Source organism: Convolutriloba macropyga, unplaced genomic scaffold, assembly GCF_964194025.1.
Source record: "Convolutriloba macropyga unplaced genomic scaffold, txConMacr16.3 SCAFFOLD_819, whole genome shotgun sequence".
Taxonomy (NCBI): Eukaryota; Metazoa; Xenacoelomorpha; order Acoela; family Convolutidae; genus Convolutriloba; species Convolutriloba macropyga.
This window is the reverse complement of record NW_027450758.1, coordinates 12,501-32,760: the sequence shown is the minus strand read 5'-3', so window position 1 is coordinate 32,760 and position 20,260 is coordinate 12,501. Positions and strand designations below refer to the sequence as shown.

General features: G+C 34.4%; 1 protein-coding gene across 2 annotated transcripts in view; it reads left to right on the top strand.

Moving 5' to 3' along the window:
• Positions 1–15,892, top strand: part of LOC142356133 (uncharacterized) — a 34,219-nt gene extending 18,327 nt beyond the window's left edge. Inside the window, exon 6 of one of the 2 annotated variants that reach the window (XM_075408096.1) lies at positions 15,703–15,892. In XM_075408096.1, the coding sequence (XP_075264211.1) occupies positions 15,703–15,767 (65 nt within the window). In that variant the 3' untranslated portion in view covers positions 15,768–15,892. Of the gene's footprint in view, positions 1–15,667 lie in introns of both variants that reach the window. The other variant, XM_075408095.1, reaches the window with a different exon arrangement.
• Positions 15,893–20,260: the final 4,368 nt, after the last annotated feature.

The following is a 20,260-nucleotide window of genomic DNA, read 5'->3' as shown; positions in this document are numbered from 1 at the left end:
TGAATTTTTGTAAGAAATGCAGTGAATTTGGTGGTGAATTTTTGTAATAAATGCGGTTAAAAGCGGTGAATTATTTTTTTTTTCACCGCATTCACATCAATCACTGCATTTCTCATGAAAATTCACCAAAAAACCTCGACCCGGGCTGTTTCCACATTTTCCCAACACAATTTTCTCACGTTCAGCGTATTTCTTTCATAACCTTTACCAATTCAGCTCACTCTTGAGCCTCCATCTGCAGCACAACTGCCTCCTCCTCAACATTTTTGGACGGACTTTGCACAAATTACGAAGTTTTTTGTAGTAAATAGTATATTTGGCAATTTTTGAATAATTTCTGTTACATTTTTCCTCCAAATATTAATCACTTATAAATTTTTTTAGGAATAAATAACCTTTATTTTATGTTTTCCAAACTTTCCTAAGCACAAAAAGACACGTTAGAACTTAATGTACTTAAGCTTAGAAGTTTCATGCTGCCTATATATTGGGTTGCTCATCATACACAATTCTTAGTAATCAAACTAGGTCATATATGATTTGTATGATTTCTTAGTAGTCATACAAGGATCATATATGATTCCTAGTAATTATACAAGTTCATATATGATTCTTATGATCTCTTAGTAGTCATACAAGGATCATATATGATTTCCAAGAAATCATACAGGGATCATACAAAAAATTCGTAGCCTAAAAACTGTTTATTTTTCATTTTCTTTTGAAGTTGAAAAAATTTCTTGGAAATCATACAAGGTCATATATGACATATAAAACATTGAATTGTTCCACAGATTCCCGTATAGTGTAGTCAGAGGGGACATATTAAATTATTATATCGCATTCGCATTGCACATTTGATTCCTTATGTGGGCTAAAAGAATAACTTTTCGATTTAAATAACTTCAGAAAACGAAGTTGTGGCTATCTGTAATTTGTTTTAAATATTTCTTACAAATAAGCATTTTTTGGTATTAACTGGCTTCAGAGAAAATCAGAACGTCAGTTATCTATTTGGACTTACTCTTTAATTGAGTGCCCAATTTTGCAAATGATATTGTGGGTCTTTTGAAGGATCACAAAATGTCGTCGTGGAATCACATAATAGATTCCTTGCCGAATGAAAAAATTTAAAAAACATAGTGGTAACAGATTTATGAGAATTAGATGTATGATTCTTGGTTTTCAAACTAGGATCATAAATGATACCTTTGTAGTCATACATGGTTCATATATGATTTCCTAGTAGTCATACAAGGATCATATATAATTTCTTAGAAGTCATACAAGGATCGTACTAGGAAATACGTTATGTTTTGTGTAACATCATACATGATTTTTGTTTGACTAATAAGAAGTGGTGACACGTGTATAGTTTCAGCAATTCAGACTTCTGTTTCAATTTTTTGAACCTTTTCTTTGACAATTTTCAACACTTTCAGAGCTGAATTTGTATATTTTATAACAATGCCTTACGCAACTTTATCAATTTCAGCATTTGCTGCGCCTTCAACACTTTCTTTACACAATTTCAGCACTTGCCGAGTTTATAATAAATATTTTCAGTGTTTTCCTAAAAAGTTTTAGAACTTTCAGCGGTTATTTGCTCACTTGCGAAATCCTTAGACCAGTTCAACATTTATCTAAATTTATCTTCTACAAATATAATAATCATATTTTTATTAATGGTAACAAGGAGGCTAGGTAATGTGCGTTAGCACATAAAGTCCCGGCCCCGCTCATCCACATTTTTGTATTTTTGTGGAACAGAAATTTTCAAAAAGATTGTGTATGAGCGAAAAGATCGCCTCCAAAGCAAACAACTCAGTGGAGTACAAAAAAAATTTTCATTAGATTGATGAGATCAACCATTATTAAAAAAACCAGTCAAGGCGAACAACAAAAATCAAACAACAATAACAACAAATTTTAATAACATCCAAAATTTTATGCGCATTTAAAAAAAATTATTAACAAGTCAAAATAAACTCAGATAAAACTAAAACTAAATAAATATCTTGTACTTCGCTAGAAAAAATTATGGAACCACTTCACAATAAGGATCGGTAACTTTTAGACAAAATAACCAAAAAAACTGCAATAAAATTTTGGCTATTTTTTTATTTTGGCTAAGTAATGACAACCATTTGATAGCAATTGAAGTTTAGGATCACATACGTTTTTATAGGAAGGCCTATAGGAAGGCCTGTTAGAACCATTTTATTATTCAATTTTTTATGAGGTTACAAAATGAACAACAAATAGATTCAACAAACAAAATTTAATGTATAACTTGCGTGAAAAGGCGTTCGAAGCCGTAAAGCCGGATTTTTCCAACCAAAGTATGTTCAAATGAGCCTTCCTTGAACTGCAATAAAGTGGTATGTGACCTCTGATTAATGAGGAAACGAAACAAAATACAAAAAAGAGAAAAACAGCAACATTAGGCAACCTTTTTGTGTTTTTCGAAAACATTTTTTTTAAATTATAAAACCATTAGCTAAGAAAAGAAAAAAATTAGGTTTGTTTGTTTGTCCAATGGAAGCGCTTGAGACCTCTACCTATTGATAATATGTCTTACGTCAACAAAAAAACGTCAAATGAAGACAAGAACTATATACAGCCATTGGGACTTTTCATTTTCCAGGATATTCCATTCGAATAAAAAAAAACAAAGTGAAAACAAACTAGAGTTAAAGGTAAAATTAAAAAGTTCATTCAAATTCTTAGAGCAAGGGGTGTCGAAGCCGTTATAACCTTAACCTATACCTTTAAAAACTTTTATACGTTCAATTGTGTCTTATTGTAAACGACAATGTGTGAAATGTCAATAATGAGATAATTTTAAAGCAAACGAGACAAACACATGAAAAATGGGCCAAAACCTAAAAATGAAAAGAAATTGGTAAATCTAGTAGTATCAAGGCCAGAAAACGAAAACTTAACGCGTAAAATTGCTGGAAATATTAAATTTTAATTCTGTATAAAAAGAGAAAGAAGAATGTTTCTTTCTTTGCTGACTCTAAGCTAAAAGTTGAAATATTTTTAGAAGTCAGACGACCATAATCTTTCGAGAAAAGAAACTAGATATAATATTTTGGAACAGCAGAGGAAGTCAATAGGGCCTATCAACAGTCAGCTTTGATTTGAGATCAAATCCTTTTTAAAAAAAGACTGACTGAATAAAATTTGATTAATTATTTTGTAACAGTCCAGTATTGAACCAACACTTGCATTGCTACTACTGTTCGTCAATTAGGAACACTCAAATGTTTCAAATGTTTTAGATCCAGATAATTACGTAACTTTATCATTTTCAGCATTTGCTGCGCCTTCAACACTTTCTTTAGACAATTTCAGCACTTGCCGAGATTTGATTTCAGCGTTTTTCCTAAAAAGTTTTAGAACTTTTTGCGGTTACTTGCTCACTTGCGAAATCCTTAGACCAGTTAAACATTTATCTAAATTTATCTTCTACGCAAATATAATAATCATATTTTTATTAATGGTAACAAGGAGGCTAGGTAATGTGCGTTAGCACATAAAGTTCAGACCCCGCTCATCCAAATTTTTGGATTTTTGTGTAACAGCAACTTTCAAAAAGAATGTGTGAGCGAAAAGATCGCCTCGAATGCAAACAACTCACTGCAGTAAAGAAAATCTTTATTAGGTTGATGAGATCAGCCATTATTAAGAAAGCCAGTCAAGACGAACAACAAAGTCAAACAAAAAACAACAAATTTTAATTACATCCAAAATTTTACGCCCATTTAAAAAAACTTATTAACACGTCAAAATAACCTCAGATAAAACTAAAACTAAATAAAATAGCTCTTAATTCACTAGAAAAGATATGGAACCACTTCACAATAAGGATCGGTAACAATTAGACAACAAATAACAAAAAAACTGCAAGAAAAAATGGCTTATATTTAAAAAAAATTCATTCAAAGTAATGAGAACCATTTGATAACAATTGAATTTTAGGATCAGATACGTTTTCATTGAAAGGCCTGTTAAAAACTGTTATTATTCAATTTTTTGTGAGGTTACAAAATGAACAATAAATAGATTCAACAAACAAAATTACAATTAAAACTTGCGAGAAAAGGCTGTCGAAGCCGTAAAGCCAAATTTTGCCCACCAAACTATGTTCAATTGAGCCTTCCATGAACTCTTATAATGTGGTATGTGACCTCTGATTAATGAGAAAAGGAAACAAGAATACAAAAAAGAGAAAAACAGCAACATTAGCAATCTTTTTGTATCTTTCGAAAACAATTATTTTTAAAGTCATGAAAACCATTGGCTACAAAAGGAAGAAAAATAGGTTTGTTTGTTGGTCCAATGGAAGAACTTGAGACCTCTACTTGTAGAGAATATGTCTTACGTCAACAAAAAACGTCGAAGATAGACAAAAACTATAAACAGCCAATGAGAACTTTCATTTTCCAGGAAATTTCATTCGACTAAAAAGACAAAGTAAAAACAAACTAGATCTAATGATAAATGTAGAAAATTCGTTTAAATTCTTCAAGGATGGGGTGTCGAAGCCGTTATAACCCTAATCTATACCTTTAAAGACTTTTATATGTTCAATTGTGGCTTATTGTAAACGAAAATGTGTGGAATGTCATTAATGTGATAATTTGAAAAAAAAACGAGCCAAACACGTGAAAAATGGGCCAAAGCCTAAAAATAAAAAAAATGAAATCTAGTATTATCGAAGCCAGAGAAACAAAACTTAACGCGTAAAATCGCAGGAAATCCTAAAATTTAATTCTTTAGAAAAAAGATAATGAAGAGTTTTTCTTTCTTTGCTGACTCTAGGCTAAAAGTTGACCAAATTGAAAAAATGAAAGTGGCAAGGTTCTATAAACCATTTTTTAATTAAAAATCCAAATATTTTTAGAAATCAGACGACAATAATATTTTGAGAAAAAAATTAGATATAACAATTTGGAACTGCATAGGAAGCCAATAGGACCTATCAACATTGAGTTTTGATTTGAGATCGAATCTTTATTAAAAAAAGACTGACTGAATACAATCTGAATGAATTTTGGTTTATAGCAGACCACGATTGAACCAACACTTGCCTTGCTACTGCTGTTCTTCAATTAGGAACACTCATTTGTTCAAATGTTTTAGATCCAGATAATTTGTTAGTTAAAAGATCAAAAATAAATGCTGTGATTTTGATGATCATTGAGTTAAATTAGCAAAAACGACAAAAGTTAGCAGAAATTTTTATTCCAGACTACTCTTAATGGAAGTGTGGGCTAGTTCCCTTTGTAGTGTACCAAATTTGTGTTAGTTGCTTTTGAGGTCTAGTTCCCTTTGTATAGTGTACCAAATTTGTGTTAGTTGTTTTTGAGTGTGTACATGCGGCAAATTTAATCAAAGTGGACTAAAGAAGCTTATTTAAGGGAAATTTTTGATGAAAAAGGATGGATTTTGAAATATTTAGCAGACATTTTAGCCAAAAAATTATATCAATACAGTCAAAAAGACTTTTTGTCTCTAAATATAAAATCAACAGTGTTAAGTGTTATTGTTAACAATTTTCACAAATTTTAGCAAATTTGACGAAATTTATGCAAAAACTTCCAGAAAATTTGACTAAAAACAACTGAATTCACTCAACTTTTCCCAAAAGTTTAAATCTCAATAACTCCCTGTAAAAAACGAAAATCAAGAAAATCTTTTTAATTCCACATTCTACGCTGGATGAGCTTTCTAATGATGCTACTCACAACTCTGTACGATGATTATATCAATCGGTCAGAATTGTCTGAGCAAAAAAGGACATTTGAGTATATAGTTCCTCCCCCCCTCAAGAGGGGGCGCAACAGTAATATCAATAATAAGGATAAAAAGCAATAATAATAATAATAATAACAATAATAATAATGATAAAAATAATAATAGTAATAATAATAATAATAATAATAATAATAATCAAAATAAAATAATAATAATAATAATAATAATAATAATAAAAATAATAATAATAGTAATAATAATAATAATGATAATAAATATTATAGTAATAATAACAATAGGAATAATAGTAATAATATTTTAAGAATTATAATGTTATTAACAATAATAATTATAATTTTAGGAAAAAATGATAAAGATAATAATACCAAAACACATCGCCGATGATAATAAGAAACGATAAAAAAACAATAAAAAACGAATATTGATCGTCAAATAATTAAATGATTTTAATAATGAAAAGCGGGTCTTTTTCATTAGGACCTCGGCCACTGCTGATGGCCGCTGTATTGGCCGACAGGGCATTCATTCAGCTGCAGCTGACAATCAAAAAATGAGAAATTTTGCCGACAACTACCGTGTAATGCGCTAACAGGTTAATTCTAAAGCTCTGATTGGGTAATTTAAAATGTAAGCGGGCAAAAAGACGGCCAAGTTTTTATCGACTAGCGTAACGAAGGTCTGTTCGTGGTTGCAACCATCCTCCTCCTCATCCCCACCAGGGCATATAGAGGCCGAGTGGAGCGCTACCAAAGATAGTGGTTCACCGAACTACTGATTTATCGACCAGTGACGTTTTTTCGATCAATAGTGATATATGTGTTGGCTAAATTTCTCATTTTTTTCGTTGTCGGCTAAACCCCTGTCCGTCAATTTCCTCAGCAACCTCCTTGGTCGTTTTGGTCTTGTTTGTTAAAACTTCTGCGCGTCGCACAGACTGCTCGCTTTGTTAATTTAATTGACCTGACTCGAAATGATATCTAGTGATGTCGTATTGTCGTGATGTCACTCTGGGTTGTTCTATCCATAAAGGAACCTTCAATTAACAAGCTCATTTCTCAAGAACTATTTGAGGAAAGACAACAACTGTTTCTCGCAAGAAATTGGATAATGGAATAAAATCAATTTCTTGCTCTCGGATTTATAGGACTTGATTGTTGTTTGTAATAAACCTTTTTCAAAAGCACTTTTTGGTTTCATTAGTTTCTATGTGTTTTCTTTCTAAAATATATTATCAAAAAGAACTCTCAAAATTTCAGTAATGTGAACAAAAGAGGCCACTGGGACTGAAACTCAAGTACTGATTCAAAAAAAGGCAATTCTTGGATCAGAACTGTATCAGAGCTCTGATTAATTTACTTGGAACCTCTTAAATCAAGTCTGAAGTCTTGGCAAGTCTTAAGTCGATTCTTGTCCAAGACTTTCAAGTCTTGCGCAAGTCTTGGTGAAGACTTGACAAGTCTTGAGTCAATTTTGTTGATATGCTTTCGTTTCCCTAGTGATCGACAATTCAAAATTTTGCAAGAATCTTGCAAGCAATCTTGGAAGGGAATGCATACTACTTGCAAGCTGCTTGCAAGATTCTTGTAAGTTTTGAATCATCTTGCAAGAATCTTGCAAGATTTTGAATTCAACTTGCAAGTATCTTGCAAGATTATTAATTCCTCTTGCTTCAACTTGCAAGTATCTTGCAAGATTATTAATTCCTCTTGCAAGTTTCTTGCAAGATTTTGAATTCTTCAATATTTTTTAACTGGTTCGCTGGCTGCACTCGGCAGTTGATCGAGCTGAAATAGTTAAGCTACTGTCGGAAAATCTAATTAAGTCTAGTTAAAAAACCGACTTTTTCGAGATTTTCCAGTATGATTTTTGTGGTTCATCCCTCCTCCTTTTTCATTCCGGGATGAGGAACGGCAGTGGCAGAGTTACTGAAATAAGCTATAGGAGTACTGATTCGTACCGCAAAAAAAAACGCACTTACACAGTTCTCCGAAACAAACAAAACGACTAAACCAGATAAAAAGAACTCAATATAAATGCAAAATAGCAAACAGAGTGGCGGAAAATTATCTCAAGTCAAGTTAAAAAAAAAGACTTTTTCGAGATTTTCTAGTATGATTGTGGTACAGTAGTACATTTCATTCTGGGGCTATTGATTTGGTGCAGCAAATCAAGTTACTTTAGTTAAATTTAAATTAGTTCACTTTCATTTATCATTTAACTTTAATCATCATTTAGTTCTTGTTTTGAAGATCAAATCTTAAGTTTTCACAATTTTAAGTTTGTTTACATCCTGTGTTTGATATCTTTGTCTGTTCATGTCGTCTTGTGATTTTAAGTTGCCGCAATTGGAAAAGTAGTGTCGTAAACAAATTGTTGATCAGTTTTAGTTAATTTTAATTTGATTCATTCTGCTCATTTTTTAATTCAGTTTAGTTGTCTCTCTCTTAAACTAGATTTCGCTCCGCCAAAGTCTTAATTTAGACTAGATAGAATTTAAGCTTATTTCTTAAAGCGAAATACCCATTCAAATAGAGGACGCACTTTCGCTCCGCCAAATCTGTAATTATTCTGCATTCAGAATGTTAAATCAACAAGCATCAAAATTAAGTGTCGATTCGCTCCGCGAATAAACCAACAAATTGGAATAGTAAACTTAAATAGTTTGGCACCGCGAATCAACTCAACCTACAGATTGCTAATCTGTACGACATGGCGCAGTCAGCTCGCGAATCTCAAAAAACATCATTGTCAATAGAGCCATTTTGGGAACGCCCAACGTCGGACCCACCAATCAGATGGGAAAAATGGCGGATCCAAGTAAAACGCACGTGAGAATATCACATTGGACACGCTGCTACAACCGAATGACGGTTCGACTGCCAGCGGAACCAAAGTACGAGACGTCAATTGAATATTCAACAATTGAAACGGAGAGACCGTCAGATACGAAACAGTCAATTAAAGTTGCAATGGGACTTAAAATGTCAAAAGATAACAAAAAAGGGAGTACTATGCGGGGAACGGCCATGGAATCTTTGCACTCAAAAATGTGTGTCTCTTTTGTACCTAAGCATTGGTACGGAGGGAAGACGCTTACTAACACAAAAATTTCCTCATGATAATATTTATGACCTGACTACCCTCAAACTTTAGGAGATGATGGAGATAGCTTTTATCCGCCCACGAAATATCACATTCGATCGATATGTGTTCTTTTCTCGAAAGCAGAAAAACGATGAAACAGTAGAAGAATTCTTAAGCATTTTGAAAGATTCGGCTGAAAATTGCGATTTTGAAAATCGTGAGGAGGTGATCATCAGGGACATCTTCATCACGAACATGTTGGATGATGGTATTCAACGGGAACTTCTCCGTGATACAGTTGACCCAGAAAGAGCACTCAGTATAGCAGTCAATATGGAAATGGACCATCAGAACCAGCAGAGAATATCATCTAATAACGGTGCAACTAGCAGTACAGTGAACGCCATACAATCATTCAATCGATTTCGCGGCGCGGGTGTGCGTGGAAATCAATCAGGTAGAGCAGTAGTCAACCGTGCATCGGTTGGACAATGTCGAGGTTGTGGTCAAGCTTGGACAACAACGCACCGCCAGGTTTGCCCTGCTATGGGTAAGAAATGTAATCACTGTGGTTTGCTCAACCATTTCGCTAAGGTATGTCGGAGAAAACTTAATAATGCACGAAATACACAACAAAACAATCGTATTAACAATGTAGAAACTGATGAAACTACAAATCAAAATTCAAGTCAGGAAAGTCAAAACGTCAATTATATTAATTATAACAAACAAATTAATTCGGATTATGATTCTTCAGACGACAATTACGTTGCGACAGTAGAAAATGTTAGTTCACCGCAAGTAGCAACGAAAAATATAACGATAACGATCGGAAATACAGATTGTGATTTGCTTCTCGATTCCGGCAGTGGTTGCACTATTATCAATATGTCGCTTGCTAGAGAAATAATGTATAACTGTCCGCAATCACAATGGTCGGAGAAAAAAACCTTTAGAACTAAGGTCTTTTTCTAATGATATTGTCAAAACTCTCGGCAATTTAAAAACGCCAGTTCGATGCAATGATATGAAAATTCAGAAAGCAAAAATCAGGGTCGTAGTTGATGGTTTCCGACCAATTCTCGGACGAGACCTTTTTGATCAATTAGGCATAATAATATCGCAGAAACCTTGTCCGAACATAGAAGTCAATAACATAGATCAACCTTGTGCAATAAAATGATCGTTGGCAAAAGAATTCCCAGATTTGATCTCCCGAATCGGAAAATCTAAAAATCACACGGTTAATTCAAAATTTCACGAAAATTACCGAGTGACACATCAAAAAGGAAGAAAAGTGCCAATACCTCTTCAAACGAAAATGAAAATTGAACTTGAAAAAATGCTAAACGAAGGACATAAAGAATAACTGACCAATTGTTCTGATCAATTCTTTATCTCTCCAATAGTCATTACAGTAAAAAAGGATCAGTCAATCAAAATAGCACTAGATTCCAAAATCGTAAACAAAGCCATTCACAAAAACAAGTATCAAATGCCGAATATAGACTCGTTAATTCAAACGATTTCTCAAACATTGTCAACACCGCCGCAAGAGACTGCTTATTTTACTACTCTTGATTTGCAGTACGCATATAGCCAACTAAAATTACATAGTGATACGGCCCGCCATTGTAACTTTAACATTGTCAGTGGAGATATGACCGGCACATATCGCTTCAAAAATGGATTTTACTGTCTTACGGATATGCCAGCTGAATTTCAAAAAGCAATCGATTGCACTCTCGCGGGGCTAGATAATACTTTCTGTTTCTTGGACGATATATTGATAGTGAGCAGAGGTGGAATAGAAACACATCTCGATTTAGTACGGAAAGGTCTGATAAAATTAGATCAAGAAAATCTCCGAATAAATCTTGCAAAATGTCACTTCGCAAAAGAAAAAAAAGAATGGCTTGGACATAATATTACACAATCAGGTATAACACCATTGTCAAATAAAACGGATGCAATCGGAAAATTATTAGCGCCTACCAATCTTAAAAAACTTCGATCATTTATGGGTTCAGTACATCATTTAAAAAAATTCATTCCAAATTTGTCACAACTATGCTACCTACTTCGACCTCTCCTTAAGAAAATTACAAATTTCTCTGGACGGAAGAACATGAAAAACAGTTCTCATTGATTAAAGAAAAGATTGCGGAAACAACCGAAAATAAACAATTTAACCCGGATTTAGAAACACGAATAAAATGCGACGCTTCACGTAAGGGTTTGGGATGTGCATTAGAACAGCGAACACCTAATGACTGGCATACAGTGGCATTCGCGTCACCATTCTTGAATTCTGTTGAAGACAGATACAGTATAAATGAGCTCGAACTTTTGGGAGTTGTCTGGTCCGTGGAACATTTTAAATATTGTTTATTCGGCAAACCATTTACTGTAATAACTGAACATAGAGCTCTTCTCTCAATCATGAGAGAGAACAGATCTAACAAATAGTAGATTGACACGTTGCGTAGATCGATTACTACCATTTGATTTTTCAATTGATCATCTCCCTAACTCAAAAATGGGATTAGTGGATTATATATCTCGCGACCCGCAACAAAAAGCTGTTAATATATCTGCATATGACGACCAATTTATAGTAGCAAAATTGGATGTAATAAAACGGGGCGCGAAACGCTTCTTATTAAATGCAGAAAATAACGTCGATTTCGCAGCGCGATATCCGCTTACAAAACGAGCTTCAAATAATCCAAATTCTTTTAACAAATTATGCAGTGAATTCGCACCGCGAAATCCAGAATATTCTACAAATACGAATAATGATAACTCAATTAACGAATTAACACCAAATAACTCAAATTCGTATACCAAAATCGAGACAGCTAACATTCCTCACTCGCTTTTTGCCTTGAATCGTTCTACCGATCAGTCGCTACCTAAACTAACCAATTTTCAATGAATTGCAAACAAATTCAATAAAGTCTACATGATATCGCAATCGAATTCAGACGAAGAAACTTTGATGCAAGTCAAACAATCAACGCCCTCTAGAGTAAGATTCGCAGATGAAGCAGAACCGTCATCAGCTCAAGCAGTACCCGCAACGCCAATCACCCCTACTACTGATACAACAACAGTAACATCGCCTTCAGTAGATGATTTCTATTTGGACTCATTCAACTTTGCTCTCTCCAAGATCTTCTCCAGTTCCCTAATGGCTAGCCTTACAACAAAAGATGCGATTCTAAAAGAGATACGGGATTGCATCCTAACCGAAAATGAGGAGCGATGTAAGCAGATATCACCTTACATACATTCATTCTGGAAAGACCTACATGTCAAGAATGGATGTGTCTGGATCGACGACAGGATAGCCCTTCCCCATGCAGTCAAAGATGCATACGTCGACGCCATCCATGCAACTCATCCGGGAACATGGGGAATAACAGATATGGCAACTCACGCGTGGTGGCCATATATGCACAGGGACATAATAAAAAAGACTGCAAAATGCAACCCCTGTGTCAAGATTGGTAAAAATTTAAAATCTATTATACCTGCTAATAAATGGGCACCATTAAAGTTATGCAAAGTTCCAAATGAAGAAATTAAAATTGATTTTGGAGGACCAATTTTTAATGAAAAAAATCAAGAGATTTTTTTTCTTGCATGTATAGATCAATTTTCAAAATTTCCAACAGCAGAAGTATTTGATAGAGCTAATGCAGATAAAATTTTGAAATTTTTTCAAGAGTATGTTTTGCTACACGGGACAACAAGTTAAAACATTTTGTAGTCAAAATAACATACAGTTAATTGAAGCTCCAATACTTGATCACAGAGCAATTGGCTTAGTAGAGAGGCTAATACAAACAATCAAGAATCGATTAGCTTGCATTAAAACGGCGGCGCGAAATCAATTCAATGTGAAAGCATCAGTAAATTCAACAATTTACCAGCGACGAATATGCCGTCAAAAGACTATTAATATATCACCATTTGAAGCACATTTTGGTAGAAAGGCCAATACTCCTTTGAGTAATATAACGACTAAACCGGACCCAAAAACTCTAACGTACAAAAAAAATTTAAATAAATATTTAGATTTGGAGACTGTCAGATGGGAGGAACTCATTTCTGAGAAAACTGGGACAACAAGGGAAGAAGTGACACGGAACTTGAGCTGAACAGAGACAGACTAAGCAAAGATGCGACAAAACGAAAAAACGAGGATCCGAACAAAGAGTCCAGAGTGATTCCCCACCCAGACGTCGGACAATCAGTACCACGAACAGAAGCTTCATTAGAAGTAAAACTTGCTAAAAAGAAACCGCGCACGAAACGATCTAAGAAAAGCCTAGATGGGTTATACGACGTATTGACGCCCGGTTCTTCGGTAGTAAAAACGGATACACTCACCTCAGTAATCAAAGAACCAGGAAAAAGAGATGTAACCATCAGAAATTCAACCTTAGCCAAATTTGGCACAAAAGCCGAACGCCAGACCGAATTGCAAGTGTACGCAAATCGACGACCAAGGACACCAACGGGGAAAACAACGGAAGATCTGATCAGTCATCACGCAAAAGAGTTAAGGAAGAAACTAGAGGGAGGCAAACGCACGAAGCACAGGAAATTAGCAGACGATGTCAGTACGGTCTCCTCAATACATTCCAATGTAACACGCGCTCTACGGGTGCGAATGCCCACTAAACCTAAGAGAACAAAAACAACAGCACCGCCAAAACAACCCACAGAAATAACCAGCAATTTTGCGGTGCCAATGGAGATGCCATCGACTTCTATTGTAATAGCGGAATCACCTAGCAGACCAAAACGTAAAGCTGCTACAAAAGACTCAGCTGCACTAATTCCATTGAAACGAAAATGATCAACGCCCTCGGTTACTGAATTAGATGAATCAGTCACATCTGTACAAACTTGTCCCCCTACAACATCCAGTCCTGGTGTATATGCGAGAAACAAAAGGAGACAGATCATCAAACAAAAACAGATACAGAACAAATCTATAATCTCAGCCATAAAGACGGCCGCTGCACAAACTCATCAAAGTGAAACTGATTTTACAGTCGGCCCATGCTCACCTACACAGTCGTACCCCACACAATACTGCGTTTCGCCCAATTATGAGGGACCAGAATCACCAATGACGGTCGGCGAGGCTGAAACATACTATGAAAGTGATAGTGACTAAAACAATGTTGAATCAAACTAATGAAATTTAACACAAGTGAAAGATTTCTGAAAGAAAACATTATTGTATTATTTATTTAACCAGTACATATGTTATTAATTTTATGATAAATAACTATGTCATTTGTTTTCGTCAAGGTGGAAATGTGGTACAGTAGTACATTTCATTCTGGGGCTATTGATTTGGTGCAGCAAATCAAGTTACTTTTAGTTAAATTTAAATTGGTTCACTTTCATTTATCATTTAATTTTAATCATCATTTAGTTCTTGTTTTGAAGATCAAATCTTAAGTTTTCACAATTTTATGTTTGTTTACATCCTGTGTTTGATATCTTTGTCTGTTCATGTCGTCTTGTGATTTTAAGTTGCCGCAATTGGAAATGTAGTGTCGTAAACAAATTGTTGATCAGTTTTAGTTAATTTTAATTTGATTCATTCTGCTCATTTTCTTAATTCAATTTAGTTGGCTCTCTCTTAAACTAGATTTCGCTCCGCCAAAGTCTTAATTTAGACTAGATAAAATTTAAGCTTATTTCGCTAAGCGAAATACCCATTCAAATAATGGACGCACTTTCGCTCCACTAAATATGTAATTATTCTGCATTCAGAACATTAAATCAACAAGCATCAAAATTAAGTGTCGATTCGCTCCGCGAATAAACCAACAATTTGGAATAGTAAACTTAAATAATTTGGCACCGCGAATCAACTCAACCTACAGATTGCTAATGGCGGAGTTACTGAAGTAAGCTATAGGAATACTGAATCAGTACGGCAAAAAACCGGACTTACACAGTTCTCCGAAACAAACAAAACGACTAAACCAGATAAAAAGAACTCAATATATATCCAAAATAGCAAACAGAGTGTCGGAAAATTATCTCAAGTCAAGTTAAAAAACAGACTTTTTCGAGATTTTCCAGTATGATTTTTGTGGTTCATCCCTCCTGCTTTTTCATTCCTGGCTGGGGACCGGCAGTGGCGGAGTTACTGAAATAAGCTATAGGAGTACTGACATGATATTTGGTTTTCAGTTTGTTTTAGCTACCAAAAACACACAAATAAATTTTCCTGAATTCAAAAACTTGCAAGATTCTCGCAAGATTCTTGCAAGATTTTGAATCCGAGCTAATTTTTTTTCAACGAATTCTGTTTTGTAATTTGTTTAATAAACAATAATTTGCTTCAAAGATATTTCCTAAAACATTTGTACCCCGATTTATTTTTTGTCTTGATTGGAATCTTGCAAGTTTTGAATCATCTTGCAAGATTCTTGCAAGATTTGAATCCGCTCATCACTAGGGTTAGTAACAAAAAAATAAGGCCGCCACTTACATTGACTTGCCCAAAAAAATCCAAAGAGAAAAAAGAAGCACAAGACAACGCAAGAATGTCCAAAAAGATCACTTGATATATATGGGATATCTGGTTATCTAAAAACAAAATTTTTTGCTTATTCACGCAAACAGAAGTCTGACCTACAAGTTTCTTAGGGTGTGATCTAAATAAAAATGATTTTGACGATGCTACACGGCCTTGCTAATTTTATCAAGTTTATTTAACCCGGGTTGACTAATCGTTCACCGACATTTTTTATTTCAGCTATTAATTTCTTCATAACTGCTTTTGGGGCACAGATGGTGGTCAGCTTGACATCTGCTGGATTGATAAAACTGGAGTTCAAAGACGGAAGGGTTATTGATTTTGACCCAAGCAATTTCAAATTTAACAGAGCGGTTCGAATGGAAAGACATTGGGGACTACTGATGGTGTCAATGATCATTTTTCAGTATCTCCCTTAAATGGTTCTAAACCTTACGTTGCAAAGGGTACATTTTGCACAAATCGTGCTCTTTTAGGCTTTTTGTGGACATCAGTGACAAAAGTGTCAAGTAGCCTAAGACCTATTTCTCGAATTTTCTCGTCAATTATCGACAAAAGATTGATAGCAAATTATGATTTCTTGGATTTATATCTAATTTACATGTTGTTGAGAGTAATCATGGGCAAGAGTAAATGTACCTTTTGCACCGTAATCGTACTTGAGTACAATTTAGAAAAAAATTTGCTTGAAGAATTAAAATTTATTTAGAAGGATATATAAGTGTAAAAATGGTTTTATTCAGATGAAATATTTTGATTACTCTGTGGGAAGTTCTTCCATTTAAACATACGGATAAATTAATTCAAAAGTAATCGCAGCTCATCGCAGTTATCGCAGCTTAACATCATTTAATGACGATAAGTTAACCATTCAACTAACAATTTGTTATATGATCAACATGTACAAATTATTGCAAAAATTATTTCCAGGTTTTAGAACATAATATATATACCCTCCCTAGTCCAGACCTCGGCCTATGAAAAGATCAAGCTTGGCCAAAAATGGGTACGATTAGACCAAGCGCGACCAAAAGAACTATGCAGAAAATTTTGCTACATTTTGTAAACCACCTGACTTTTGTTCGGCCCTAATTTTGTCACTCTAGGACATTTGCTCGACCCAAAAACTCACAATTGAGTTTTCGCGCACGGATTTGAGCTCTGAAATTTTTGCTCGAATAAAAATTTTGAGGAGTGAAAATTGCATTCAGCAAAAGTCAAATCGAATCATAAATCGATATAAAGGCTTTCATGGTTCTTTTTGACACGATCAAATCTATTGTCAAATCATGGCGAGCAAAAGTTTCTCTATGGGTCTACATTTTTGCCTCAAAATGGCCCACCGGAGCATTTTACAGCTCTTTGTTGCTTATCGTCAGCATCTATGCTTCTTCATCTTTTCAGACTCTAAAGAACCATCAATCTGTCAAATTTGTGCATTATTTTTTTACTAATGATAATTCATAATTTTGGAAGAGAAAACAACTTAAAAACGTCACATTTTCAAAGTGGCTAATGCAAAGAAGATCATTATAATAAAGTGGCTATTTTACTCCAATCAGGTATTGGGGCTATATAGTCCAGCTTCGATAACTGCTTTATCTTAAGAATTGCAATATTTCTTAAGACCCTTTTCAGTTTCCAAAGTGTTTTAAGTTGGACTACAGTGTTGCAATGCTTTTTAGTCTTGCTCTATTGCTGCTTCAGTATAAGCGCCACCAAAGAAAAAACTCAAAAAAATTGCAAAAGCAGATCAATGAAAAGACTTCTGCTCGACTCAATTAAAGACCATGTTTGACCCAAAACGCCCATAAAAAGTATTTCACTCGACCCATGAAACAGAAATGCAAACACATAAAGTCCCATGAAAAGGCTTTAGAATTTTGCTCGACCAATGAAATGACTTTTGCTGGACCTTGACTCACAAACTCGACTGTATGATTCGGGTCAATAGTGACTCCTCAAACTTCTAGAACAATTGAGTCTGATCAAAAATTTAAGTCTAGACTAGGGCAGACAGGGTATTTAGTTTTGTTACCCTGGTCGTCCATCGCAATTTCGATGTTTGTTTGCCGTAAAGGAACTTGAGAGAAGAAAACAAGTACTACATTTCTCCATTGGCCTCGATAAAGTTCCTCTGCGAGTTGAGAAGATAAAAACACAAAGATAAAAACACGAAATTTGTTATTGTTATGCATCATTACAATTGGAGAAACAAAACGGGACGCTTGCAAACAACTTTTCTATTTCCGTCAAGTAGTTTTATAGCTTAGATAAAAAGTCAAAAAATCTCAGTGAAAGGGTTAGTTTTTTAGAAGAATTATAAATCTAACGTAGAATTTTGCAAAGCATTTCACATAGTACGGTTTTGTGAAAACCTGCAGTTTATCAATTTTCTCTGCAATTAGTAATACCATGAATTTTTATGCAATAATTAATGAAGTAAGCTTTCAGTAATCGGCAGCAGAGTAATTAAAAAGTTGTTGCATGATTGTAATACTGAGATTCTGTGACCCAGGACAATTAGATGCATTGTAAATTGATTTCATTTGTCATTTTACGTTTGCATAAGTTTACATCTTTGCAAACTTTTAAACTTGTGTTGTATTAAATGCCAAGTTTACAAAATTTTTTTTACTATTATTGTACCTTGAAAAACTCTCATTCTTCTATTCAGAAAGTGTTTGATTGAGTGTTTATTAAGAGATAAATATGAGATAAATAATTGTCCTAGTATTACAAACAGCTTAAATACATTTTAGACTAATACACTAGTAAAAAATTCTCTTCATAAACTATGAACTTCAATTCTAGGATAGAAGATCTGAAGAAAACTGTTTCAATTAATTAATTAATTAATCTTTGATTTTAACGAGGTTCGTTCGGTAGTTTTTTTTGACACTGGGACAAATTCTGGGCTTTAGTTTTGTTCTTTTACCATTTGAACGTTATATAGTTTTGAATATGAACTTTGGGAAGGTCACCACCCAAATGTAAACCACTTCTCAATATTTTCATGGAACTTCAAATGTTTCATTGAACCTCAGTTTTTCTATCAGACTGAAAATTGTCTCTTTGTTCTCATGGGATTATAAGCAACAAACAAACCACTTTGTAAAGCTGAACTCACCAAAGAACTTGCGCAGGGCAAGTTTTGTTGATGAATGATTGAGACCCAGAAAATAAATAGTTTAAGATGAACCCCCCTCCAAACTGTGAAAAAATAAGTAGGAAAATTCAAAAAAGAGCCACTAAAAATGATTACGGGCTCAAAAAAAAAGAAAAGCGATAGTTTGAATGGTGAAAATCATATTGGCAACGAAGGAAGTACAAAGGAAGTCAGAAGGAAATGAAAAATAGAGTATTTTGAAACTAGTGGAGGAGAACGATTTTCAATCAACAGCGGATGAAATTAAGGTGGATCAGAATCTGAAAATGAACTAGTAAAACCGACTAAGCAGATTGAGGATCTCAAAAACTAATTGTATATAATAAACCTAATGATTACCCACCACCATCAATAACTATCAATATCTCCATCATTGTGCTGTTCTATAAAAATCGATAGAGATTTCTAAACCTTATTTATCTTATTACAAACCGGTCTTAGTTTTTTAAGTGGTATTTTTCGCAGACACTTCGGTCCATTTGAACTCAGTTTGAGTGGCTCTCTTCTCGTGCCCCCTGATGGGCGTAAAAAACGTCAACGTTATCCAAGACTAACTTTTTGTCGCGATACAATCAATTGTCGCAAACGTCTACAAATTTTCTTTGTGTCAATTTTTCCATCTTTGTCTTTAAATTCCGATTAAGGAGATTGTTACACTGGAGGGTCGGTTTTCTGTAATTCAAACTCCAGCTATACTCTATTATATGTACTCCAACATTTTATAAATTTTTTAAAAAGATAACTCACAAGTTTAGGTCAATCATGAACATTCTTTTAACTATGACTCCATATTTGTGCACTACACCAAGTGATAGCGCGAGGCGTGTCTGGCAGTCATCCAAAGGGAACCCTAAGCAATGGTGCTCGCACCGGTTTTGGAGCTCGTTAGCATTACAGGTGAGTTAGCTTATATTACTTATGCAGGGAAAATTTGATAACTTCCAGGGGAACGAATATTGCTGCTTTTGGATCTTTTGGAAACAGTAATGTGTGTCCCGGGAGTATATGACAGTTTTTTTGTCGACGGCAAAAGGCCAACAAACAGCGAACAAGTATAAATAAAACTCACTTTGCTCAACCTCAAATTGAATGGCCGAGCGTTAAAATGACAAAATTGGGAATTTTACCCATTTAATCCAAAATAGCTGCACTTCTGACCAATCAAACAGAAACAAATCTGAAAAAAGGAACATTTTTTGGGTTCATGCGGCAAACTTAATAATTGACTTCACAAGCTAGCACAATTCTGATAATCGTTCATGCCAGTGTTGGAAAATTCACTGAAACTAGTCTGGACCTCTTAGCGCATTTCAAAGAAAAAATTGCCAACGCTACTATAATCCTAGTTGGAAACGAGCGTCAGATGAGGTGCAACAAGAGCAGTAAAAAATAATAACTAGTTAAAATAGCATTAACCAGATGATTAGGAAACAGTTGTAATTGTATCGTGTCACCACAACTCGAACTAAGAGATATAAACTTAATGAACATGAATGTATCGGAGTAGTGTTTCCTGTTGAATGTTTGTTACATTATTTGTTCGTCAAACTTTCTAATGTTTTCGCTAGTTTTTGAGCCCCTCTCTCCGTAATTGAGACCCATAGTTTAAATCAATCTTATACTAGATTGGAGGTTTAGACTGA